Source organism: Parasteatoda tepidariorum, chromosome 6, assembly GCF_982258835.1.
Source record: "Parasteatoda tepidariorum strain Cologne lab strain chromosome 6, Ptep-v5.0, whole genome shotgun sequence".
NCBI classification, from domain to species: domain Eukaryota; kingdom Metazoa; phylum Arthropoda; class Arachnida; order Araneae; family Theridiidae; genus Parasteatoda; species Parasteatoda tepidariorum.
In genome coordinates, this window is record NC_141760.1 from 40,977,031 (window position 1) to 41,004,842 (window position 27,812).

A 27,812-nucleotide genomic window follows, 5' to 3' on the forward strand; every position below is an offset into this window, starting at 1 on the left:
CACACTAAGAATACGCGAATGGTTGGTTTTCAAAAGAATTATATGCTCTTCATTTTTGGAATTGAAGAAAAAAATTTAATAACGATTAATCTTTTGATTCTTAGTTACCGCTATTTTTTAAATTCTTACTAATGAATATACATTTCTTGATATTTAAATATTTCTTTATTAAACAATAGTGTATTTTATGTAATAGTTATTTTGTCTAACTTTTAAATTCAATTAAAAGGAAAACTTGTATCACATATAAATTTTTAAAAATAAATCACTCATAAAAAATACAAATCATTTTTAATAACTATTTTGATTCTTGCCAAGTCAGTGTTTAAAAATACGAAGAAAAAGAAAATTAATAAAAAGCGAACATTTTTTATTTTTAAACACAGCTTAAATAATTAGATTTTATATTAAAACGTTTCTCAAAAATAGTTTCCTCTTTCTTCAGCATTCTACTCATGCTATATAAACAATTATTTTTTGAGGTGAAGTTTTCAATATTACTATATGGTTATACTTTATGATACAAGTAATGATTTTTAAAATCCTTAAATTAATTAAAAAACGACCTTTCAGCTCTAAATGGATTTATTGTTCTTTCCACAATAACATTTTATAAGAAATAAAAAATAAAAAAAAATTAAATCCATAAAAGAGGAAAATTAAATCCATCATTTTATACAATGTACATATTGGCTTTACTAAAATGGATTTTTTCGTGCATAAAATAATTACATATATACATTTAACTATCATTTTATAATCATGTAATATATGAATTCAAGTCAATTAATAACAGCAATGAAATATTCGTGGTAAATAGGTGGTATGTAAGGTAATAAACCCAATTATATTGTTGTACTCCATTTTTTTTTCCAAAATGTTTAGACATATTTCTAGTCATATATAGGTAATTTCTTTAAAAAATGTCTGGTTTACGGAATGTTGCAAAAGTAACGCGATTTCAATTTTAGATTAGCGGAATTCCGATAAAATTTTGTGGGAATATAAAATATGATTTCGCGGAATTCCGCAAATTAGAAGAATCACATGCCTGAATAAAAACACATAATACTCCCCATTTATCGCTTGACGTTTCAGCAAGTAAGCGATCAAGATGTTTCCACAAACAAGCATACCAAAAAACTTTGGCCAGAAACTTGCAACCCGATTTCACACCGTCTTTGTCTAATTTGGAGATGGATTCCTTTGAAATATCCACTTCTTCGAATGTTCCTTTGTTTCCGGCGTGTAGTAGATGAGGTGTATCAATGGTTTATCCACTATCATCGATGCAATAACTCGTCGAATAGGCAAAATAAAAACCTCAAAACAATTTCTGAATCTCGGTGCAGTTTATTCTCCACAGAGAGCAAATGAGGCTGCCATCTAGCTGAGATTTTCTTCATACTCGATTTTTCTTGTAAATTTAAAAATGCATTACTTTGTCACATGGTTGTCTCAACTATTTTGCGCACTTTGATTCCATTTAAAATAGGTAGGTATTTCAATTACGCCGCAGTGGAGTTGCACAAAATGCTGTTGCCGACGATCTCGGAAACATCTCTGAGGATGGTCGCAGACGAGCCAATCTTGATCCTCTGCAGAGAGGATGGCTCTCCTGCTTTGGTAGCCCGACAACCTGCACGCGAGGTCGAGTTTAATGAAGACCGATACCACGCACCCTCGGTCCCTACGCAGGCTGATCAAAGTGGTAACCCAACCGCTTACTCACCGCTGACTTCGTTGTTCTACTTGATTCAATTTAAGCATATTTCATCTTCAAATTTTAAACAATATTTTTAACTATATTACTTCATTTATTTATTTAAAGAATGTTTCAAAGCTATGATTCCTCAAATCATCTCATCATGAAATAATAATTTCCCGTTTTAAACTATAATGTAAAAAAAAGTGTAAAAATTGTGGTCTAAAAATTATTTTAAAAAAAAAAAAAACAGTGCTGTTAAATCTGTAGAGTCAATAGTGAAAAGGTGGATGATAAACATAAAACCAATTTGATTGCCTTATGAAATTTCGAAGTGTTTTGAATGTTTCCATAAACATTTAAATTTTTTCTGTTCCTTAGAGCAATAAAATAGATTTTGATGCATTCAGCACAGTATTCTACTGTAGTGATGTTAGATTATGAGAGCTTTTTTTTTTTGCTTTTTAATTGCTTAAATATTGATTTCTGACATATAATGTTTAGGCTTTTTGACTTTCTTTACAAGGATTCTAAAACTATATGTAAATAGTAGCGATCACAAAACACTATATAGATTTAGGGAACAACAGTCTCAATAATCATAAGTTATTTGATGAAAATGATTTCTTTAGTACTAAATCTCTTGTTAAATACATAAAAAAAAGTATTATTCAGTTGAACGTTGACTTTTTATTCAAATAATGAGAACAGTTTCATTGAAAAACTAATGATTTATTAAAAATAATTTATTTCCTCGATGACAACTGTGATATCATCATAGTGATTTTATCTGACAAAGTTCTATCCATGACACCACACATTCCCTGAATTTGATTCAGAGATGCTAAATCCTTCTTTTCAAAAGCAGCTTTAGCAGCATCTTCCAGCAATCTGTGGGATAATAAAAACAATGCTGTTATGCTAAAACAGAAATTATATCTTCCTATTCCTTCAACATATTTTAAATTAAACTTACCCTGCTTTTATGCAATATTTTACACGATTTTCCTCCTTTACTTTTGGTATATATTTTTTAGCTTCAAATATGTTGGAATGTTTCACACAAACATCAACAAAAGGCTAGAGGATAAAAACAATATGACTTTAAACAAAAATAAATACAAAATAACTAAAATTACATTCAACAAATATTTTATAAAATTTCTAGTTAATTTCAAATTTAGATTATCATTTCTATAGTATATTTCACAATAAAAGATTTAATATTGAAATCTATAATATAAATACTTACAGGGCGTAAAAAAAGGACCACCCTGAATGATATAGTGATCCGACCTTCACGTTTGAGGAATCAATCTTAATGGTTTGACAGGGTGACCTCAACTATGCTAATTAATTAGTGCAGACAATATTTTAAGTTACGAAATCAAACACAAAAACGTACTTTCTCTGAATAAACATTCTTTTTTTTCGACGAATTCGGATTTTAACCCCCAAAATATAGGGAATAACTGCTATCTGTGAAATATGGTCACAATAGCTTTGTCAGGAGAGCGATCCTAAGTTTGGACCTCTTAATGTAATTTTACTTTTTGTGTATTTCGTTATATCTCAAGAACTTTTTAAGCGAATTGAAAACTTTTACACACATCTATAAAATTCGTTTATTCAAAGATAATTCTATGCAAAAAATAACTTTAAGTAAATATTTACTTTTTATAATTACAATTTAATTTAATTTTTTATAATTATGATAAACGATTTGTTCAAAACAAAAAATTACAGAGATATCTGGTATTAACAGTAACTAATTGTAAAAAATATCATACATACTTTGATATTTCATTTTACAAAAGCAAAATAGAAGTTATCAAGATGTCTTAATGTTGCTTATAAGGTGAGGGAGAGTTTCGAAATTTTCACAAAACTTGTTAGTAAATTAAAGAAGGATTCCAATTCGCTAAGATTGAATTAACTGCCTTCCTAAATATATATACGACACCTAAAATACAACACAGTTAAAACTGCAGTATGTCCATTTTTTGCAATTATTTGTGCTCTATTCAAATTTTTTTTGTTGCTTTTATTATACATGATGCCTCCACACAAATAAATAAGAAAGTATGAAAGTTATTAGAGATGCTCATAATACTGCAGGTACTATATTTAATAAATCAATGCAGATTTTGACATACGCCGATGATGTAGATATCATCGCAAGATCTAGGACAGCACCGAGTGAAAAAATTTTGGCACTGGAAAAATCAGCTAGAAAAATTAGCTTCAGAGTGAATGTGGAGAAAACAAAATATATGTATTGTGGTACAATGGAAACCATCCCTAAATTGTTTAAAATAGATTCTTTTAAATTTGAATCTGTAAAAAATTTTACTTATCTAGGATCAGAAATAAACTATCAAAATGACATCAATCCTGAAATCAGAAAAAGAATAATCGCAGCCAATCGCTGCTTCTATGGTTTAAGATCATTATTGAAATCTCACTTAATAGAAAGAAAGACTAAGATCTTACTTTATAAGGTATTAATCAAGTCAGTTTTGACTTATGCTTCAAAGACATTAACAAAAAGGGAAGAGAAGTTATTAGCAACCTTCGAAAGGAAGGTCCTACGAACCATCTTTGGCCCTATACCCGATAACGACAACTGAAGGAAAAGATATAATTTTGAAATATATAGATCTTTGATGGCGATGATATCATTAAATCTATTAAATTAAGTAGAATGAGATGGGCCGGGCATGTAGTGAGAATGAGCCCAGAAAGAACAGCATTGAGAGTCTCTAATGCAACCCCCTCCAATAAAAGGCCAAGAGGAAGGGCCAAAAAGAGATGAAAGGACTGTGTGGATGAGGATTTTGCCATCCTAAAAGTAAAGAACTGGAAAACAATTGCTGGGAGAAGGGCAGAATGGGAAAAGCTTCTAAGGAAGGCCCAGGCTCACAGAGGGCTGTCGTGCCAATGCTGATGAAAACTTGTAATTATACCAGCTCATTAAAAAAATGACTTAGAGAACTTTGCACATTAAAAATAGATTTTTCCTTTGAACTCAAAGACTGAATTCAAACCGTTTCAGAATCCTTAGGCCTAAAAAAATTACAGAAAGTTTTAAAGGAATATTTTTTTTTGAAATATCAAAAAAATACAAAAATTCTTATTTATTTAGAGAAAAAAAAATGATTTTTTAATAATATATCCACGATTTAAATATTTTTGATACGATACTTTCAAACATTAGGAGTTTAAATATTTCTATTTTAAGAACTAGTATGCAGATACCAGTTAAATCACGTCACAAATTTTACTACAAAAAATATTTATTCTAAATATAACATTAAAATTTCAATCCTTCCTTTCTTATTAATTAAATTATTTATGCCTTTCTTCTCTAACGGCAGGTACTGAACTTTCGTTCCTTCACCTCAAAAGATGCCGGAAGTGTTGCTCATTTAACGTTGCACAGTGGGCACCTGTGAACATATATGGCAGTACTTTTACTTTCGTTACTTGTACCGCCGGTACAAGTAAAAAGTACGTACTTTTACTTGTACTTCGTTACTTTTTAAATTTAGTACTTTTACTTGTACTTTCGTTACTTTTTAAGGGAAAAAGTACAAGTATTTGTAACGGAAATGTCGAATGAAATCGTTACTTTTTTCTAAAACTCGGTAAGCTTTCTAAAAAAAAAAGAGATTAAAAAAAGAAAAAAATGCTTATGTTTTTTTAATTTATAAAATTAATGTGACATATATATGCATTCGCAGCTAACTTCGTGTTTAAATACCTTTGACTTTTAAAATTGTCATGCCTGAAGGGAAAAAGACGGCTCTTTTGAAGAAGAGCTTCATAGTAACATTATTAAAACAACAGTTTGTAAACCTTAAACAAAGCTCTTTTAGAAGGCGTGCGCGAAAGGTTTCGCGATGTGAAATCGCAGGAAGATTTATTATATGCTGCAGGTCTGGTACCTTGAATCAAATTTAATTGGTTGGAAGAAAAAGCTAGGGAGGAGGCTACAAAAAAACTGGAAAGAATTGTCCAAGCTGAACACCCTGCTATAACTATAACGTAACAGAAAAAAAACCAGGGATTTTAAATTTTCTAAAGTTGAAAACATCATGCCAATCACCATCGACAGAAGAATTTATGGCATACATGAGCTCAAATGTCGAAACCGAAAGCATATCAATTTCGAATCGATATCCAATCGTAAAAAAATTATATGTGAAATATAATACTGCAGTACCTTCTAGCGCTCCCGTGGAGCGCTTATTCAGCGTTGCTAAGCACGTTCTGAGAAATTCTCGCAGCAGATTCAGTAACACCACTTTCGAAATGCAATTATTTTGCAAAATGAATAAAAATATTAATTAGCAAGTTATTTTCATTCATTTTCGAGTTTTATGCATTTATTTAATACATTTTAAATAAAAACTTTCGGATTTTGTTATTGCGTTTTTCAATTTTCTGTTTGAACTCACTAATAATACATTTTTTACTAAATACAAAACAAATGAAATAAAACAAAAATACGACCACCGAAGCCGACGTCTTCAGGGGGTACCGGCCCCGGTAGCCATTAAAAACAAAACCATTTCTATTTGAGGGAGAAGCAAAAGCTTAAAATATCTCCCTCAGTACCCCGATGGTTTTGTATAGAGGTCCAGGAAAAACAAGATACATTCAAAAGAATAAACAAATTACGAAAAGAAAATCAATAAAAATCATCAGAAAATTAAAAACTCACAGTCACAGGTCAAGAATCAACTTCAAAAGCGGAGGAAAAGAAAACACTAAAAACTGAAAAACAACGCCCCCTATAATAATGCGCAGTAAAAGTTTAAAAATGATATGAAAAGGTCAGGAGAATGAGATACGTAGATAAATTAATAGAATGCTTAACTGGGGCTGCTCAGTTAAGACTAGAATTGCGCCCTGTTAAAAGAAAAAATATAAAAAAAACCTAAAAACCATCAATCATTTTTTTAATTAAAAAATTAACATTACAAAAATTAAAAGGAAAATCATTTTTACTCAAATTATTTAAAAAATTATCCACAGCTTCTCGAAAACTTTCAACATTATTACAAATTTTCTTGATCCTAACTAATTGCGAAAAAACAAGATTTTTGAATATTTTACTACACAAATTAGTTTTAAAGTTGCAGAAAAAAATAACATTAAAATTAAAGGCTTTTCTTTTATCAAACACACCAATTTTAATAAAATTGTTAACAATATCAATTTTAAAATCTAAATATTCAATATTAAAGCAATTTTCATTAGTTTTTTTCAGGACCAAATCACCAGGATAAATTGTATAAATAAAATTAAAATCGTCACAATTAAACAAAATCAAATCATCAATATATCGGAAAGCATTAAGTACTTTATGTTCAAGAAATTTAGCCTCAAAAAAGTGCAAAAAAATGTTGGCAAAAGCCCCAGAAAAGGAATTACCTTGTGGAATTCCAATAATTTGTTTATAAAAATCTAAACCATTAAAAAGAACATTCTCAAAAAGATTAAACTTGCATAAATCTAACCAGTTAAACCTATCAATTTTTTCATCAAATAAATACATGTCATAAATACCTTCACAAATCTCAATAATTTTTTCATGTGGTATGCTGGTATACAAATTTTCAAAATCAAAAGTGTTAATGCTGGAAATATCATTACTTTTAATAAAATCCAAAACTTCAACATTACTTTCAATAATAATATTTTTTTCTTTTTTAATTTTAAGCAAAATAATTTTTAAAAAACAAAAAAACCTTTTACTAATATCAGAATTATAACTATTAGTACCACATGCTATAAACCTAAATTTAATTGGATTTTTATGAAATTTAACTATTGGAAATAAATATGGAAATGTAATCCTATTTAATTTAAATTTTAATTTTTTACTAAATGCAATAATTCTTTTTTCAATAACTTTTTTATCTTCTTTTAACTTTAAATAGGTATTATTTGCATTATATTCTCCAATAATGAATTTTTTAAAAAAATATTTACACATAATACAAAAATTATTTGAAGCTTTATCTACAACAGTAACAATGAATTTATCCTTAAGATTTTTAATTTTTCTAGATAAATCATAATCAATAAAAGTACCTTTAGGAAAAGAACTAAAACTGGTATTAAATAAATTAAATCTAACCCTTTCAATAATTTTAGCCTTCCACTCAGAAAAACCCTCAACAGGCCAATGATATTTTCTGGAAATTTTTGCAATAAAAAAATCTAGATCTTTTTTAATGGATAAAATAAAATCTTCTTTTTTCATCTTAACTCTGGTTCTAAATTTTGAACCCTTACTTAAAATGCTAATTAGATCCTGATCACCCACAATTTCCAAATTTCCGGTAATAACATGTCCATAATCATTATCAATAAATTTTGAAAAACCCTCCTCATTACAATAACAATCAGATTTAGAAATACAATTAAGATTTCGACTTAAAAAATTATAATTACACACCTTTTTCCTAAGTGTAGAAGAATATTTAAAAGCAGCAGTAACTCTAATTTGTTCTAAAGGAAAGAAATCAGAAAGACCATGAATAATCTGTGGTAACTTAGCATTTTCAAAATCCTTATCATGAAAATTAATCGTACAAAAAACCCTTTCGACTTTAGAAACATTATTAAAAAGCAAATCAGTTTTATTAACACCAATTTTTGATTTAATTAAATCCAAAACTATAAATTTAACAAGTTCAGTATCAAATTTAATTTTAGAACCAAATTTAATAAGGAAATTTTTTAAAATTTTATTTTTAAAACCAAAAATATATTTCCTAATAGTGAAAATATTATTCAAATTAACAGGTAAGTTACAAAAATTCGAAAACTCATCAAACTCAATAAATTTACCCTTACCTTTTCCACCTCCCCTTTTACTTCTAAATTTTGAATCACAAACACCAGGAAAATCAAAAACTTTTAATTTATTATAAATACAAAAATCTTCAGTATTAACAGTACCTTCCCCATTAAATTTACTATTTAATCCATAAGGAAAAAGAGTCTTAAGACTACCAATGTAAATATTTTCTAAATCAAGTCTTTTATCTAAATTTCCCATAAAATCCAAAATAAAAAGAGTAACATTATTAAAATCATGAAATTGAAAATGTAAAATTTCATAATCCGTGGAACAATTACTATTATTAAAATTTTTTATAGCTGATCTGTGGGAATTAATCCGCTTATGAAATTCAAGACCTGTCTGACCAACATAACACAAATTACAACAATTGCACTGAATTAAATAAATAATATTAATACTTTTACAAAAAAATACATTAGAATGACTGTCAATTTGAGAACTATCAGCCAAAGGACAAGTTTTACATTTTTTATTACAACATTTCTTAAACTTTTTAAATTTTTTTATATTTTTAAATTTATTTAAACAAAATATTTGACTTAGTAACTTTTTTTCCGAAGTAATCCCTAAGTCAAGACTAACTTCAGTGCTCCTTGTTTGGGCGCGCGACGAGCCAGGCGCCATAAAATATTTATATATTGTACTTTGCATAATTTTAAAATTAACCTAAAAGGAAATACTAAATTAGACATATAAAACCTAGACATCCAACAAAACCCTTTGACGCTTTAAATTAATTAGAAAACACCTGAAGCATGAAATAAAAACAAAATAATTTTTCAAAATAATTTTTCAAATAAGAAAAGCGCAAATGCAGCATAAACCAAATTTGAAAATTACAATACTGAAAGAAAACACAAATAATTAAGATCAAAAGGAAAAAACTTCTTTGAAAAAAAACGCGCTAAAAAGCAGCAGAAATTTCAGAAAAAAGTATCAATACAAAACAAATGAAATAAAACAAAAATACGACCACCGAAGCCGACGTCTTCAGGGGGTACCGGCCCCGGTAGCCATTAAAAACAAAACCATTTCTATTTGAGGGAGAAGCAAAAGCTTAAAATATCTCCCTCAGTACCCCGATGGTTTTGTATAGAGGTCCAGGAAAAACAAGATACATTCAAAAGAATAAACAAATTACGAAAAGAAAATCAATAAAAATCATCAGAAAATTAAAAACTCACAGTCACAGGTCAAGAATCAACTTCAAAAGCGGAGGAAAAGAAAACACTAAAAACTGAAAAACAACGCCCCCTATAATAATGCGCAGTAAAAGTTTAAAAATGATATGAAAAGGTCAGGAGAAGGAGATACGTAGATAAATTAATAGAATGCTTAACTGGGGCTGCTCAGTTAAGACTAGAATTGCGCCCTGTTAAAAGAAAAAATATAAAAAAAACCTAAAAACCATCAATCATTTTTTTAAATTAAAAAATTAACATTACAAAAATTAAAAGGAAAATCATTTTTACTCAAATTATTTAAAAAATTATCCACAGCTTCTCGAAAACTTTCAACATTATTACAAATTTTCTTGATCCTAACTAATTGCGAAAAAACAAGATTTTTGAATATTTTACTACACAAATTAGTTTTAAAGTTGCAGAAAAAAATAACATTAAAATTAAAGGCTTTTCTTTTATCAAACACACCAATTTTAATAAAATTGTTAACAATATCAATTTTAAAATCTAAATATTCAATATTAAAGCAATTTTCATTAGTTTTTTTCAGGACCAAATCACCAGGATAAATTGTATAAATAAAATTAAAATCGTCACAATTAAACAAAATCAAATCATCAATATATCGGAAAGCATTAAGTACTTTATGTTCAAGAAATTTAGCCTCAAAAAAGTGCAAAAAAATGTTGGCAAAAGCCCCAGAAAAGGAATTACCTTGTGGAATTCCAATAATTTGTTTATAAAAATCTAAACCATTAAAAAGAACATTCTCAAAAAGATTAAACTTGCATAAATCTAACCAGTTAAACCTATCAATTTTTTCATCAAATAAATACATGTCATAAATACCTTCACAAATCTCAATAATTTTTTCATGTGGTATGCTGGTATACAAATTTTCAAAATCAAAAGTGTTAATGCTGGAAATATCATTACTTTTAATAAAATCCAAAACTTCAACATTACTTTCAATAATAATATTTTTTTCTTTTTTAATTTTAAGCAAAATAATTTTTAAAAAACAAAAAAACCTTTTACTAATATCAGAATTATAACTATTAGTACCACATGCTATAAACCTAAATTTAATTGGATTTTTATGAAATTTAACTATTGGAAATAAATATGGAAATGTAATCCTATTTAATTTAAATTTTAATTTTTTACTAAATGCAATAATTCTTTTTTCAATAACTTTTTTATCTTCTTTTAACTTTAAATAGGTATTATTTGCATTATATTCTCCAATAATCAATTTTTTAAAAAAATATTTACACATAATACAAAAATTATTTGAAGCTTTATCTACAACAGTAACAATGAATTTATCCTTAAGATTTTTAATTTTTCTAGATAAATCATAATCAATAAAAGTACCTTTAGGAAAAGAACTAAAACTGGTATTAAATAAATTAAATCTAACCCTTTCAATAATTTTAGCCTTCCACTCAGAAAAACCCTCAACAGGCCAATGATATTTTCTGGAAATTTTTGCAATAAAAAAATCTAGATCTTTTTTAATGGATAAAATAAAATCATCTTTTTTCATCTTAACTCTGGTTCTAAATTTTGAACCCTTACTTAAAATGCTAATTAGATCCTGATCACCCACAATTTCCAAATTTCCGGTAATAACATGTCCATAATCATTATCAATAAATTTTGAAAAACCCTCCTCATTACAATAACAATCAGATTTAGAAATACCTCTATACAAAACCATCGGGGTACTGAGGGAGATATTTTAAGCTTTTGCTTCTCCCTCAAATAGAAATGGTTTTGTTTTTAATGGCTACCGGGGACGGTACCCCCTGAAGACGTCGGCTTCGGTGGTCGTATTTTTGTTTTATTTCATTTGTTTTGTATTGATACTTTTTTCTGAAATTTCTGCTGCTTTTTAGCGCGTTTTTTTCAAAGAAGTTTTTTCCTTTTGATCTTAATTATTTGTGTTTTCTTTCAGTATTGTAATTTTCAAATTTGGTTTATGCTGCATTTGCGCTTTTCTTATTTGAAAAATTATTTTGAAAAATTATTTTGTTTTTATTTCATGCTTCAGGTGTTTTCTAATTAATTTAAAGCGTCAAAGGGTTTTGTTGGATGTCTAGGTTTTATATGTCTAATTTAGTATTTCCTTTTAGGTTAATTTTAAAATTATGCAAAGTACAATATATAAATATTTTATGGCGCCTGGCTCGTCGCGCGCCCAAACAAGGAGCACTGAAGTTAGTCTTGACTTAGGGATTACTTCGGAAAAAAAGTTACTAAGTCAAATATTTTGTTTAAATAAATTTAAAAATATAAAAAAATCTAAAAAGTTTAAGAAATGTTGTAATAAAAAATGTAAAACTTGTCCTTTGGCTGATAGTTCTCAAATTGACAGTCATTCTAATGTATTTTTTTGTAAAAGTATTAATATTATTTATTTAATTCAGTGCAATTGTTGTAATTTGTGTTATGTTGGTCAGACAGGTCTTGAATTTCATAAGCGGATTAATTCCCACAGATCAGCTATAAAAAATTTTAATAATAGTAATTGTTCCACGGATTATGAAATTTTACATTTTCAATTTCATGATTTTAATAATGTTACTCTTTTTATTTTGGATTTTATGGGAAATTTAGATAAAAGACTTGATTTAGAAAATATTTACATTGGTAGTCTTAAGACTCTTTTTCCTTATGGATTAAATAGTAAATTTAATGGGGAAGGTACTGTTAATACTGAAGATTTTTGTATTTATAATAAATTAAAAGTTTTTGATTTTCCTGGTGTTTGTGATTCAAAATTTAGAAGTAAAAGGGGAGGTGGAAAAGGTAAGGGTAAATTTATTGAGTTTGATGAGTTTTCGAATTTTTGTAACTTACCTGTTAATTTGAATAATATTTTCACTATTAGGAAATATATTTTTGGTTTTAAAAATAAAATTTTAAAAAATTTCCTTATTAAATTTGGTTCTAAAATTAAATTTGATACTGAACTTGTTAAATTTATAGTTTTGGATTTAATTAAATCAAAAATTGGTGTTAATAAAACTGATTTGCTTTTTAATAATGTTTCTAAAGTCGAAAGGGTTTTTTGTACGATTAATTTTCATGATAAGGATTTTGAAAATGCTAAGTTACCACAGATTATTCATGGTCTTTCTGATTTCTTTCCTTTAGAACAAATTAGAGTTACTGCTGCTTTTAAATATTCTTCTACACTTAGGAAAAAGGTGTGTAATTATAATTTTTTAAGTCGAAATCTTAATTGTATTTCTAAATCTGATTGTTATTGTAATGAGGAGGGTTTTTCAAAATTTATTGATAATGATTATGGACATGTTATTACCGGAAATTTGGAAATTGTGGGTGATCAGGATCTAATTAGCATTTTAAGTAAGGGTTCAAAATTTAGAACCAGAGTTAAGATGAAAAAAGAAGATTTTATTTTATCCATTAAAAAAGATCTAGATTTTTTTATTGCAAAAATTTCCAGAAAATATCATTGGCCTTTTTCTGAGTGGAAGGCTAAAATTATTGAAAGGGTTAGATTTAATTTATTTAATACCAGTTTTAGTTCTTTTCCTAAAGGTACTTTTATTGATTATGATTTATCTAGAAAAATTAAAAATCTTAAGGATAAATTCATTGTTACTGTTGTAGATAAAGCTTCAAATAATTTTTGTATTATGTGTAAATATTTTTTTAAAAAATTGATTATTGGAGAATATAATGCAAATAATACCTATTTAAAGTTAAAAGAAGATAAAAAAGTTATTGAAAAAAGAATTATTGCATTTAGTAAAAAATTAAAATTTAAATTAAATAGGATTACATTTCCATATTTATTTCCAATAGTTAAATTTCATAAAAATCCAATTAAATTTAGGTTTATAGCATGTGGTACTAATAGTTATAATTCTGATATTAGTAAAAGGTTTTTTTGTTTTTTAAAAATTATTTTGCTTAAAATTAAAAAAGAAAAAAATATTATTATTGAAAGTAATGTTGAAGTTTTGGATTTTATTAAAAGTAATGATATTTCCAGCATTAACACTTTTGATTTTGAAAATTTGTATACCAGCATACCACATGAAAAAATTATTGAGATTTGTGAAGGTATTTATGACATGTATTTATTTGATGAAAAAATTGATAGGTTTAACTGGTTAGATTTATGCAAGTTTAATCTTTTTGAGAATGTTCTTTTTAATGGTTTAGATTTTTATAAACAAATTATTGGAATTCCACAAGGTAATTCCTTTTCTGGGGCTTTTGCCAACATTTTTTTGCACTTTTTTGAGGCTAAATTTCTTGAACATAAAGTACTTAATGCTTTCCGATATATTGATGATTTGATTTTGTTTAATTGTGACGATTTTAATTTTATTTATACAATTTATCCTGGTGATTTGGTCCTGAAAAAAACTAATGAAAATTGCTTTAATATTGAATATTTAGATTTTAAAATTGATATTGTTAACAATTTTATTAAAATTGGTGTGTTTGATAAAAGAAAAGCCTTTAATTTTAATGTTATTTTTTTCTGCAACTTTAAAACTAATTTGTGTAGTAAAATATTCAAAAATCTTGTTTTTTCGCAATTAGTTAGGATCAAGAAAATTTGTAATAATGTTGAAAGTTTTCGAGAAGCTGTGGATAATTTTTTAAATAATTTGAGTAAAAATGATTTTCCTTTTAATTTTTGTAATGTTAATTTTTTAATTAAAAAAATGATTGATGGTTTTTAGGTTTTTTTTATATTTTTTCTTTTAACAGGGCGCAATTCTAGTCTTAACTGAGCAGCCCCAGTTAAGCATTCTATTAATTTATCTACGTATCTCCTTCTCCTGCCCTTTTCATATCATTTTTAAACTTTTACTGCGCATTATTATAGGGGGCGTTGTTTTTCAGTTTTTAGTGTTTTCTTTTCCTCCGCTTTTGAAGTTGATTCTTGACCTGTGACTGTGAGTTTTTAATTTTCTGATGATTTTTATTGATTTTCTTTTCGTAATTTGTTTATTCTTTTGAATGTATCTTGTTTTTCCTGGACCTCTATACAAAACCATCGGGGTACTGAGGGAGATATTTTAAGCTTTTGCTTCTCCCTCAAATAGAAATGGTTTTGTTTTTAATGGCTACCGGGGCCGGTACCCCCTGAAGACGTCGGCTTCGGTGGTCGTATTTTTGTTTTATTTCATTTGTTTTGTATTGATACTTTTTTCTGAAATTTCTGCTGCTTTTTAGCGCGTTTTTTTCAAAGAAGTTTTTTCCTTTTGATCTTAATTATTTGTGTTTTCTTTCAGTATTTTTTACTAAATACACTTTTACCTAGTACATTTTTTATTAAAATTATGTTCATGCCCGACCTTGTTAAATAACGCCCAGTCAAATCTCTAAGAACTTCAGAACTATTTGTGCTCTTGAAAACTATTATAATTACTATTTTAACTCTTGAAAACTCAAAGGTATTAATTTAGCCGCTGATACTAAAATTCGTTTACAAATTTTAATTAATCTGTTAGGCAGAAATGTTCGAAAAATGATTTTCTCGCATGACTTTAACATTAGCCATTGTTACAAATAAAACTGTAGACTGTTCTGTTTCAACTTATACTGCACATTCAATTATTTTTTACTAGCTCAAAGATCACAAAGCTATCTGAAACCTTGTGTTTGCTTTGTTTATGTTTGTGCTTTCAAAACGCGTTTCTATAGAGTAATACAATTTTAAATCAATGGTAATTTAAACAAATAAAAAAAAATTAAAATCAATAGATAAAATTTCTTTTTCGTGAAAATCCATAAAAAATTTGATATTAAAATTATATTTGATTTTAAAATTATATTATACGATTATATTATAAAATTATATTATAATATTCTTCTGAATTTAGAAATAAATTAATGTCCATAACTTTCAAAATTAAAAATAATTAAATAAATAACAACAATTTTACAAAAACATTAAAGAACATAAGAATATTATTCAATAAAATTTTAGGTTACTTTGAATTTTCGATTTCCTAGAAATGCACTTTTAAATCGTTACTTTTTTTGTTTAGAACTTGTACTTTTACTTGTACTTTTTACTCGTTACTTTTTAAAATAAGAACTTTTTACTTTTTACTCGTTACTTTTTTTAAAAATACTTGTACTTTTACTCGTTACTTTTTAAAAGTAACGTTGCCATATATGCCTGTGAACCTAAGTCACGGAGGCAAGCAACATTACCCATGCCACAAATACCCGTTCATAGGCTGAGCCACATTCACACATCACACACAACAGAGGACAACACATAGAGAGAGAAACATTCATGCCAAGAATGGGATTAGAACCCGCAGTCATTGGCATCACAGTGTTAAAAGATAGACATTATTACCAAAGTTAGCAAAAAAACAAGTTTTTTTTTAAAAAATTAAAATTTTCTTTATTTACATCAGTATTTTTTAATTTAATGATAAAAGATTTCATTAAATATTAGAAATGCTTTATTATTTAAGAACAATACTAAATATTTCTAACCAAAAATAAAATTATTTTATAATTATTACGAACTAACGAATAAATTTATAGTTATTTTATTGAAGTTTAACACACACATTTATTTAAAAAGTTTTAGATGTAATTTATCAGCAATCAAATGATGAATAATTTAATTTAGATAAGGAAACAAAAAAAATAATTTTATATTAATTATTATTGGCAACATAAGTCGTTCTTCATCAATTACAAATGTGAACTATATATTTAACAAGTTGTAAAAGCACTTGTATTTAGAATAAATAAATATAAAACTAAATGGATATTATTGAAATAAAGCAGCAAAATTGTAATAAAATTATAAATAATTCTCATAATTCTGCAATAAAAAATTCTAATTTAAAAGTCTCATGCCACTTTTATTTACACTAAGTATATGTCTTCATTTATCAGTCTATTTTAAACATCAAATAATAATCTTCACGCATTCCCCTTTCACTATTATCCTGAATAAAACCTTCAATATCAAAGAAATCAGATTTTAAAGAAATATTTTCCACTTAAATCAATGATTTTTTTTAAAAATCAGGTGACTTAAATCAATGATTGTTTTAAGAAAAAAAATCAATAATTTAAATCGAGTAATTAAATCCATTGCCATGATTTAACCAGTTGATAAATTGGCAGGATTTAAATCAAGTGATTTAAGCCATTCTAGCATATTGTTATACAAACGTATTACCTCATAGCCTATTGGAGACTTTTTGGAACGGGAAAATTTCTCTAACTCCAACCAATCACCTCCATCAGCTAAAACAGTTATATGTAACCACCAATATCTATGACAAATATTTAAAAAATATTTTAAGAAACTTTTAAACAAAATGCACAGATAAAAAATCTGGTACTTTCTAATTAAGTTCCCATAATATTTGATTAGTTTATAATTTTAATGAACTTGTGTTCAGTTAAAGAGTCAATATTTATATTTTAGTCAATGTTAATTTTTAAGTTCAACTAAGTACTTCTGTAATATCACCAATTTTTTAAAAATGGATACAAAAAGATGTATAGCAAAAATAAACATGAAAAAAAGTATTACAAAAATATACAAGAAGGATAAGAGGACTCAATCTCAAATGCTTATCTTTTTAACTCTAGCAGGAAGGAGAAGAAAAAAAACTAATTGTGAAAAGAACTATACATCAATATTTCACAAGTACACTTGCATATGTATTAACAACTTATTACAAGAAGATTACAATAATTTAGATGCTATATTTTTTAATTGTTTTAATAGCTTTCTGCAATTTTTTAAAAATTTTAATCAAATATATGTTTAAAAACAATTAATAATAATATCATTTTGTGTTTAGTTACAATATAATAAATTATCAAAATATTCATTTGGATAATATTCTTGTTCACATAATTATAGATATCTCTCTAAATAAATTTTCATAACACGAAAAACTTTTTTTTTCTTTCAACTTATAAAATCTGATTTTTAACAAATCATAGAGTAGAATTAGATAGATTTTTTTTACTGTAACTTTAAAAAAATTTATTTTGGTTCTAAATTTACAGCGCTGGTTATAGCGCTATTTTACTGCATATAGTAATTGATTACAAATTATACACCTTTTTAAGTTTGAATGAAATTTCAAATCATAAATTATTGCATTTAAAAAATGAGCAAACATTAACCTAAACACCTGCAAAAAGCTTACAAACCTTCGATCGGGAACTTTGAAATCTTTTCGCAATTCCTCAGCATGTTTGAATTCTCTGCGGATCAATAATTGCTTCATTGTTTGGTGTAATGACAAATTTTTAAAATCTTCATGGAATTTTTCTTCATATCCTATCTGATATTTCAACAACTTCAACTGTTCTTCAGAAATCTAAAACAAATAATTTTTATAATAATACAACATTACACATAAATGCATATTACAGTCTACATTTTCTGGTGCAGTATTAGATTTCATACAGTCTACATTTTTTGGTGCAGTTTTAGAAATTCATAGCAATACAACATTACACATAAATGCATATTATAGTACATTTTCTAGTGAAAAATTAGATTTCTAATTCTTAACTTGAAATTCATCTTAAGATTCATACTAACACAACATTAGACATAAATGCATATTACACAATACATTTTCTGGTGCAAAATTAGATTTCTAACTCTCAACTTAAAATTCATAATAGCACAACATTATACATAAATGCATATTGCATAGTGCATTTTTTGGTGCAGAATTAGATTTCTATCTCTTAAAGTATTATAAAAGAAGGATTAGAGAAATAAAATATGGCATATTAGGAATAGTGCAAAATTAATGGATGTCACCTGCCACAAGTGACTAAATACAGTGAATGGTGATTAAAAATTTGTCTACCAGTCGCTATCCGATTGCAACTTATTTTGTCAAAAATGCAGCTCATATGCAATTTATTGTTGTTATTTTTTAACAAATAAGAAATCATTATGAATATTTTATAATATTCTGAAAGTTTTCTTTACTTATTTCCTTAACATTTTTCTTCCTTTTAGAAATGAACCTTGTAATGTTGACCTTATTTTGAGAAATGCTCCACATAATGAATACCAACAATTTTTTTAATCATTTAGGAAAAGCGTGGTCACTGTTAAAAATGCTACAAATGACCACAAATAGTAGCAATATTTCCTAATTTTGCTCTGAAATATTAGGTTTCCCAAAAGAAATATACATATTTTAAAGGAAGATTAAAATATTTTGAACACACTTATTAAATTATATAAAGGCCATTCAAGTCCAGAATATTTCAGTTGGTTTAAAAATTTCCCGCTTTTAAAACCTTTTAGGTTTTTTGGTGAAAAAATTTCTATGTAAGTTTCTCTCAATCTCGAATTGACTTCTTTCCATAACGAAATAAATAGGAATTTCAGGACACGAGACCTGGTGAATATAGTGGATAGGGTAAAATATCCCAATTGAGCTTTAACAACGTTTAAAGTGATTAAAAACCAACAAGGCTTTGCATTGTCTTGGTGAAACAAGAACTTGTTTTGATTTCTATTTATGAAGATTTTTCGTGAAATTGTGGTTGTCAAATTGGGATTAAATATTCCTAAGGATTCTATCTCTTTTAGAATGCAGGTTATTTGTATGCGAATATATGCTATTTTCTTTATCATTCTGATATATAAAAAACTCCCCATACACCATCAAGCCAAAATGGGCAAATATTGTTCCAACAACTCAAAATTAGATTGCAACTAAATAAAAATAATTGAGAGCATTGAGAAATTACTTAGTAAAAATTATTTAGGTCTCTAATTTTATGTCACGAGTTTTAACTAATAAATTCTCGCCCTGAGACGCCTCAAAACCGTATTCTTCATTACTGCTCTATAACTAGTATAAAAAGCATACAAAGATTAACACAAAAAAGAAGCTAAATTTGAGATGTTTCTATTAGCTTAGTTTTTACACAAAAATAATACACAACCACAAAAATTCTTGAATTTGCTTTATCAATAAATACCTGGGCTGCGAAATCATTTTTAGCTTTCTTGTATGAGTTAACAGCTTCCAACAAACAACTTGTCTCCCTTTCAATTCTCTACAAAATAAAATTGTATTAAATAAAAAAAATTTATTTTGCTATGTATAATTAGAAATTAGAGTCCCCACTACCTTACATTTATTTTCTCCCAGTTCTTTTCTTTTTTCAATAAAAACATTAAAATAACTATTTTAAATTATTACCATTGTTGCTCATTACGGCACCTTAATTCACACATCTAAAATATATGTTAATCATGAGAATATTTGCTAGATTTTAATATTAAAAAAATAGATTCTGTTTTTTAAATCAATACAGAAAAAATGATGATCAGCAATATTGGCAAAAATATGTTAAGTAATAATAATAATAATAATAATAAATATTAATCTTCATATGCCAGCTGTAATGAATATTTTAACATTCAGTTTCTCATAGAAATGAAGATTGCTCAATCTTAATATATCAAGTTTTTTAACTATCAGGATTTATATTTCGAACACTTATTTATTTTATAAATAGAATTGTTTAGCATTTACTCTCTTAAAGGTCAAACCAACATTTATTTGAAATATTGGGGTGGGAAAACATTTATGGTTCTACCAATTATATAGGATTAGTTAAAGTGTTTTTGATTGCCAAATTTATTTTTTATTATTAGAAGTTCTATAAAAATAATCCAACACAAAAATATTTTTCACATCTAAAAAGCTTAACTTATCATAGGTAGAACTTAGAGTTCAGTAAAGAAAAATACATTAGAAAATACCCTTTTATGAAAAAAGGCTGAACTACTTCTTATAAACCTTAATAATAATTTTAATTACAAAAAATAAACCTCATACTTAATATTGTAATTTTTTTATGCGCATTCACAAGCTTTTTTACACAGACGGATGTAAGATTATGTTCATTATGGACTAAACATATTACCAAAATGAATGTCAAGATAATGAGAAATTGTACTATAATAATTATAACTAAACAAACAGCCTAATAATTTAAATAAAAAAATTATTTATATTTACGCCCACTGTTCAAACAGTATAGTCATCGGTTGAAAACTGTTGTATAAAAATTTAAGATGAAAAAATGAGTATGTACCTGAGTTTGAAAACTCTCCATCACATAGCAGTGGCCTTCTGAATTAAAATCACTTTCTTGTGAGTAATTTTCTCGAAGTAATGTAATATCTTGCTCCTTGCACAACTAAAATGAATTTATTGAAGTTTAAAAACATTTGTTCATTTAATCAAAATACAAATGGAAAAAATTTAATTTTTTTATCTGATCTCTTAAAAAAAACTTCTACAAAGCCTTTAAATTGAAGGTTTTATAGATGTACTCGGGCCTGAACCTGAGATTATTTAATATACATATTTACTTCATACAAAAAGCAAAACCTCATAGTTACCATTCAATTATTTAGTAACAACAAAAATATCTTAAAAATTTTATCACCATCCAGAAAAACCGGAAAAAAAACTAAAACAAAAAAATAAGGGCATAAAATTTTTTTAAAGAAAAAATTGAGAGAACATTCCAAAACTATTTTAAACTTATCAGCGGTAACATCACTTTGATTGGATAAATAAGATCAATTAAAACTTAATAGGAACAACATATTTTTCAATCGCATTGTTTCGTTTTCACAAAAAAGTCATCCAAAATGTTCCATGTACTGATGTGCTAATAGTGCCTTTGGCTCATCATTAAGGATGAATAATCATAGCTCAAGGGCGATGTTAATAACCAAAACAAGAAAAAAAAATTGTCTCTCATTCTACAAAAATTAATGATTCGTAATTTTTCTTTCATTTCTAAAGCTGCGAAGAAATATGAACCCTTTCCCATAAATATCGCTTTTATAACTAGAACCTTCACCGTTGTGACTTAGTGGACGAATCATTCAGGTTATTAGAATAAAAAATTAAGAGACCCCTAATTTTAAGAGAAGAAAAATCTACGCAAAATTTTCAAAAATTAATCAAAGATTAGTTGTTTTTTTTAATGAAAAGACTTATTATAATAAATGTGTAAATTTATAACAAGTTATAATTCTATTAATGAAAATAACTTATCATGCAAATATAATAATAAAATCATAATACATCAAAATTTTTGAAATAACTTTTAGAGAAGTACATTTATATATATTTTTTTAATTTAACGAGTCAAGAGTATGTTGATATGAAGTATGCAAATGAAAAGATAAAATTCTATTTGTAAAAGTAGAGCAGTTAAAAATATCAAAATTAAACAATCTATTATACCTAAAATTATAAGTTGCCAATTAGGATCAGAAAAATGGGAATAGTATACAATGTTTCTGATAAAATTTTGAGCAAGTAATTCATTTAATTTAAAATATTCCTATAGTGTATCAAAGTTGAATGATTTAACCTGAAGCATTGTAACACATTTTTAAACCATTTATAACATAAAATAAAAGATGCATGAGAATTTTTCTATCAATGTGAAAAAGAGGGTAAATTTTCACAAAAATAAAAATAAATAACAAAACAAGTATTCATTTTATTATTGCATTATTTCAGTTTTTTCATAAATAAATAAAGATTCTTAAACTTTACTACACCAAATTTCATCTGCATTAGTGACAAAAAAAATGAAATCACTAGATTTAATAAGAAAAAAAATTATAATATTTTTAAACACTTCTTTTATTTTGAATCACTAAACATATAATATGCTATTTATAATATAAACTAATATCATTTTAAAAAGATCCTTTCAGTTTAAATAAAGTTTACTAAAGGTAAAAAATAGTGAATAAAAACGACTTACTTTTGTATATAAACTGTGAGCTACAGGAAATTGTCGAATTTTCATATGAAAATCACCTTTAGACAGTGTTGTTTTTAAGTAGCGGATAACAGTATATACTAAAATCAATAAAAAATTCAATACAGTTACATAATATAACAAATACTAGTTAGCTTTACAATTGTTTAACACAGACTATATAGACATACTCAAATCAGTGTCACCACTATCAATAGCTTTCACCATGGCTTGTGTCTCTTGTTTAAGTTTAATGAGAAGAGGAACTTGTTCAGATGCTCTTGTTTCATAATCTAATAGCTGTTGAAATATAATCAATATATATTCTCAAAATGTAACGTTAAAATAATATATATCAATCCTGTCAGTGTCTATTTTAACCCTAAAGAAAAAATTTTAAAATCATTTTTAAGCTCTTGAATTAAGAACCCACAAATATAATTGAGCAAAATTTAGAATATCTGTATATAACTGCAACAGAACACAATACATTTTATTATTATTAAACAATTTTATGTATATCAAGATAACGCATGTGTTTATGTCAGTTCAGCCCAAAAATAAAAATAATGAATTCAAAAGATAATAATACCACAGCACGCAATGGTTCACAGACAACTAAAAAATTATTATTTTCCAATAGCATAGTTGCATAAAAAATAATTTGCTTGTTTAGGAGTTTAAACTTGATAATTTCCTTAATCATGCAAATTCTGTTGTTCCATTTTTATCACACAATTATTGTTGCTGAACATTATGATATTTCTTATGATCTCTTATAACTCTTCCCTTGTTCCCTTGGAAACTCTTATGTTGCAGTTATGTGCAAATATTAATGGTACATAATTGTTACAACATTGTTTTACCCTTGCATGTATGAGCCTTTCCATTATCTCTGATATATTGTGAAGGCTTTTATTTAATTGGTACTTTAAAGACTAAGTTACTATTCCTTTTTTATATGATGATATTTATTCTTTAATAAATTTAATAGTAAAACTACGATAAAAAAAAACTAAACATTGCTTTTAATTAGTTCAATATAAGGTAAATATTACATAAGTGTTACCAAGAAAAATATTTCAGGTGCCATCTCTTATTGCATCACTTTAGCATTTAAATGTGTTGCATGCAATGTTTCAAACATATTTGATACAGATATGAAACATAGTTGCTGCAGATATGAATAATAGTAACCAAAATAGTTTCCAGAGGCATAAAATAGTTGCCGAAATAGTTTCCTTCCTCTATCATATTTCTACAATGTTTAAACTTAAACAATGTAAAATAAACCAAACAATGTTTTAAGACCCTTAAAATTTATAAAAAAACCAGGTGTCTTAAAAATGGCTGATGAGTTTTGAAAATTAATTTTAAAAAAAGGAACGCAATAAAAATTAATGGTTTGCAGCACTGCGCTTGGGAAACTAATAATTTCATCTTAGCAAATTAAACTTTTAGTTAAACTTTCGACCAATAGGTGCCACATTAGGCATGTAAAAGATGCAAGGAAATGGAATCTGTGACATTCCCAGTTGGTATTTCATCACACAATCAGCTAGTGATTGCTTGAGAAGGATTTTGATAATGGCTTACATGTTGGAACAGCTGATATCAATTCTTTAATCTTTGCTACTTCATAAAAACAATAGGCTCAGAACATCAGAACACTTGTATGAACTAACCATTCTACTTACGCAAACAAAAATTAATCTTAGGCAAATTAAGCTAAACTTTCTTATCATGTCAAACTAATAAGTAATTTAGTAATTATAGAAATTTTACATTAATAAGCTACTGCCTAGAAAAAAGCACTGCAAAAACCATTAAAGCTTTTCGTGATAGCTCATGCCTGCAGCTTACTTCATGGTATAAAATATTCCTTTGGCCAAATGTAGAGAAAAAACTCCCCTTACTTGCTCATGACGTAACATATGAAAACACCAGAAAAGAACCGATTTTTTTCTGTACTGAAGTGATAAAAAATCACCAATTTATTCTTTTTTTAATAGCTAATGGTTAAAAATTTAGCAAATTCCTTGTAACTTTTCGCAAAATAGTTGTTTGTGCCCATATTTAGACAAAAATAGTAACCATAAAAGCCTTTTCTCTAAAATAGTCGTTTCAGTTGCCTTTTTAATTGCCAATGGAAGCCATGTAATATGTTTCTAGGACTGAAAAGAAACTTATAATTTTGTAAAAATACATTTTTTTAAAAGTTAATATAAGGTTTTAGTTTTGTAACTAATTATAATGTGCTCATATTTTCAGAAATTATCACAAAACATGATTAATTTTATCAAAAGCACTTCACATTTTCTTTTATCAAGAGTTATAAAAAGTAGTTATAAAAAGGCACCAGATTAATAAATAATTGTATTTATTTCCAATTAAAAAACTAAAGCAGAAACCAATATTTACTTTCACTGCTAGAGATGGATGCCCATAGTCCATAGCTTTATTTGATATCTCAGCATATGAAATTCCAGGAGTTGATCCTAATTTATCGGCAATAGCCATAGCTGTTAATTCTGGATCTAAATTAGTTCGTTTCACCTATAATAACAGAAAACAGTTTTTCTCAATTAAATAAATAACTCATCCATACAAAAGAATATTTTTTTCTTTTATAAATTCTATCTTTTTCTTTTAATAACATAAAACTAAAAAAAAGCAAAATTCAACATTTGAAACTCAATTAAATGCATTAAAACATTAAATTAAGTTTAATTATATTTTTTTGATGGCACAAAGATTAACAGTTTCAGATTCTATACAATCATTACAAAAATTGCATCAAACTATTAAACAAACAATAAGGTTATCTATACAAAAAAAATAAAAGCTTCTCGCACATTGCAAAATAGTTATTAAAAATAGGATGTCATACCAATAGTTTAAAAAAAATGTACTAAAAAAATTAAAAAATGGAGAAAAAAAATAGGATTTTCATTTTGTTAAAAATATGGCAAAAAAATCAGATTTGCATGCTAGTTATTAAAAGTGTTTCTGTAGCCAAAACTCATAAAAATTATGGAACAACCATGGTGAGTATAACAGTCATGAATGACATATTAAAATTATATTTAAAAAATATTAAAGTTTTTGCTAGTAGAAAAAATATAAGTATCTCGTAAAAAAAAATTCAGTAAAAATATTTTAGAAATTTTTTTAAATTAAAATTATTTTATGTGTTTAAAGTAGTTATATAATAAATGATAGTGACATAACAAATAGTTCTGTTTAAGTTTTTCATAAAAAGAAAAAAACAAACAAGGATATTACTAACTTTATAACAAGCCCAATGGTCAAGTATACGACTAGCTCCATCAGTGTCTGGTATTTTCAGATATTGGCAAACACAAATAGCATAACAATAATGCCGTCTCAGGACCAGGCGATCAAGAAGAACTGGGATTGTCAAAAACTGCAATCTATTTCAAATTAAGGCAAGAAATAATCCTTTCCCACATCATAAAAATATCTTTTCAGAAAAATTATGTTTAACTTATTTTATTAACAATAATTTAAGAATTCTTTTAAAAAATCCATCCCTGTCTATACATTAAAGAAGTATTTAAAACTAGTTGATAAATGTGAAATGATTAGAATAAAATTTTAAACTAATAAATTTCATTTTTAAAGAAGTTTTGAAAAATATAATCATTTATTTGTATAGTATTGATGTTTTTTTCTTCTTTGCTATAATTAAGGACATTTTTGGAATCACATAACTGCAATTAAAAAAGAAAACTTAAAAATTATAAGATAAAATTTGTTATGATTTCGTTTTGACTATTTAACTTTTTTAAAATTAAAGATCCTGCATAACTCGAGAGTACAGCATATTATGCACTACAAAACATTATTTCATGTGATGACAATTGCTTCAAAGAACAGCTTTAATAAAAATAAATTAACAAGCCTTAAACAATTTTTAACTATATAATAATAAACATTTATTACTTTAGTAACATTTAAAAATATACTAAATGGGGAAAAAAATTAGGTAAACAAATAGGGAAAAAAACAATGAAATTTGTAGAATAAACAAGGATACTGAGTGTAAGTAATTGGTAACCCGATAACACTAACTCGAACAGCATTAAGAACTCGTAATGTTTGACACATTTTAACAAATGGTTCTGGATTGATATCAGGTATGAAGTTTTTACCAAAGGATGCAGCCTGAAAAAAAGATGCATAGTTTAAAATTGCATAATATTTTAAAATTATTCTAAACCTCACAATATTTAATGAATTATTTCATTTTTATAACTTTTTTAAATTTAATAAGAGATACTAAACAACAAAATGAAAACTTTATCGAAACATATTATCATGATGGAGAAAAAATTTAATACTAATAAAGCAACATAAAACGATATTAGTTTGAAATGTTTTTTTAATTTTATTTATGATTCTTTTAATAAAGCTATATTATTAACAAGATAAGTATCAATACCAAGGAAACAAAATGCCACTGAAAAGATCTTAGAAATTATTCAAAATAAACAAACATCCACAAAAAAAACGCACTGTAAATTAAATTATTAATTGATTCAGACAAGTTAAACTATAACTTTGCTTCAGATAAGTTAAAACATTTGCTAAAACGATGACAATTAAAAAAAACAAACAAATAAACTACATAAAAAATAAATGATTTATTAATTTAATATGAACACAATGCGACTTTAACAGGCATTCATAAACTAATTAGCGAAAACTATATTTTAAGGTACAAAACCATATTTAAAAACTTATATCTTCTGAATGAACACGTATTTTTTTCAAGACTGACTTGGATTCTTGATGATTAAAAAATGGGAGGTACCTGAAATCTGGAAAATATGATACCCTTAATATATGATACCCTGGATACCCTTAATATTAATTTCACTTTTTATGTAATTCACTATATCCCAAAAACTGTCTTTAGCGAATTAAAACATTCTTCTCCACAATTAGAAAATTTTCCTATCCAAAGACAATACAATGCGGAAAAAAAAATTTATAATTATTTATTATTTGTTATCGATTCATTTAATAAAAGTCGAAAAAATTTTGAAATGTAAATTTAAAAAATACATACAAAATTTGAGTGAAATCTGTTTAATAGAGCCCAGAAATCAAATTTCAAACAAATGACTTTTTACAATTTAATTACTCAGAAACTACTCAACCGAGTTTGTTAAAATTTCGTATTTTG

At 26.3% G+C, this 27,812-nt stretch overlaps 1 protein-coding gene across 2 annotated transcripts in view; it reads right to left on the reverse strand.

Moving 5' to 3' along the window:
- Positions 1-2,416: 2,416 nt before the first annotated feature.
- The window catches only part of Vps16A (vacuolar protein sorting 16), a 46,559-nt gene continuing 21,163 nt past the window's right edge, over positions 2,417-27,812 (reverse strand). For both annotated transcript variants that reach the window (XM_087165714.1, XM_087165713.1), the window contains 11 exons: positions 26,661-26,788; positions 25,890-26,034; positions 25,022-25,156; positions 22,792-22,900; positions 22,604-22,701; positions 20,903-21,007; positions 19,778-19,855; positions 17,972-18,141; positions 16,980-17,076; positions 2,682-2,785; positions 2,417-2,596 (listed from right to left, as the gene is read on the reverse strand). In XM_087165714.1, coding sequence (XP_087021840.1) covers positions 2,452-2,596; positions 2,682-2,785; positions 16,980-17,076; positions 17,972-18,141; positions 19,778-19,855; positions 20,903-21,007; positions 22,604-22,701; positions 22,792-22,900; positions 25,022-25,156; positions 25,890-26,034; positions 26,661-26,788 — 1,314 coding nt within the window. In that variant the 3' untranslated portion in view covers positions 2,417-2,451. The remainder of the gene's footprint in view (positions 2,597-2,681; positions 2,786-16,979; positions 17,077-17,971; positions 18,142-19,777; positions 19,856-20,902; positions 21,008-22,603; positions 22,702-22,791; positions 22,901-25,021; positions 25,157-25,889; positions 26,035-26,660; positions 26,789-27,812) is intronic.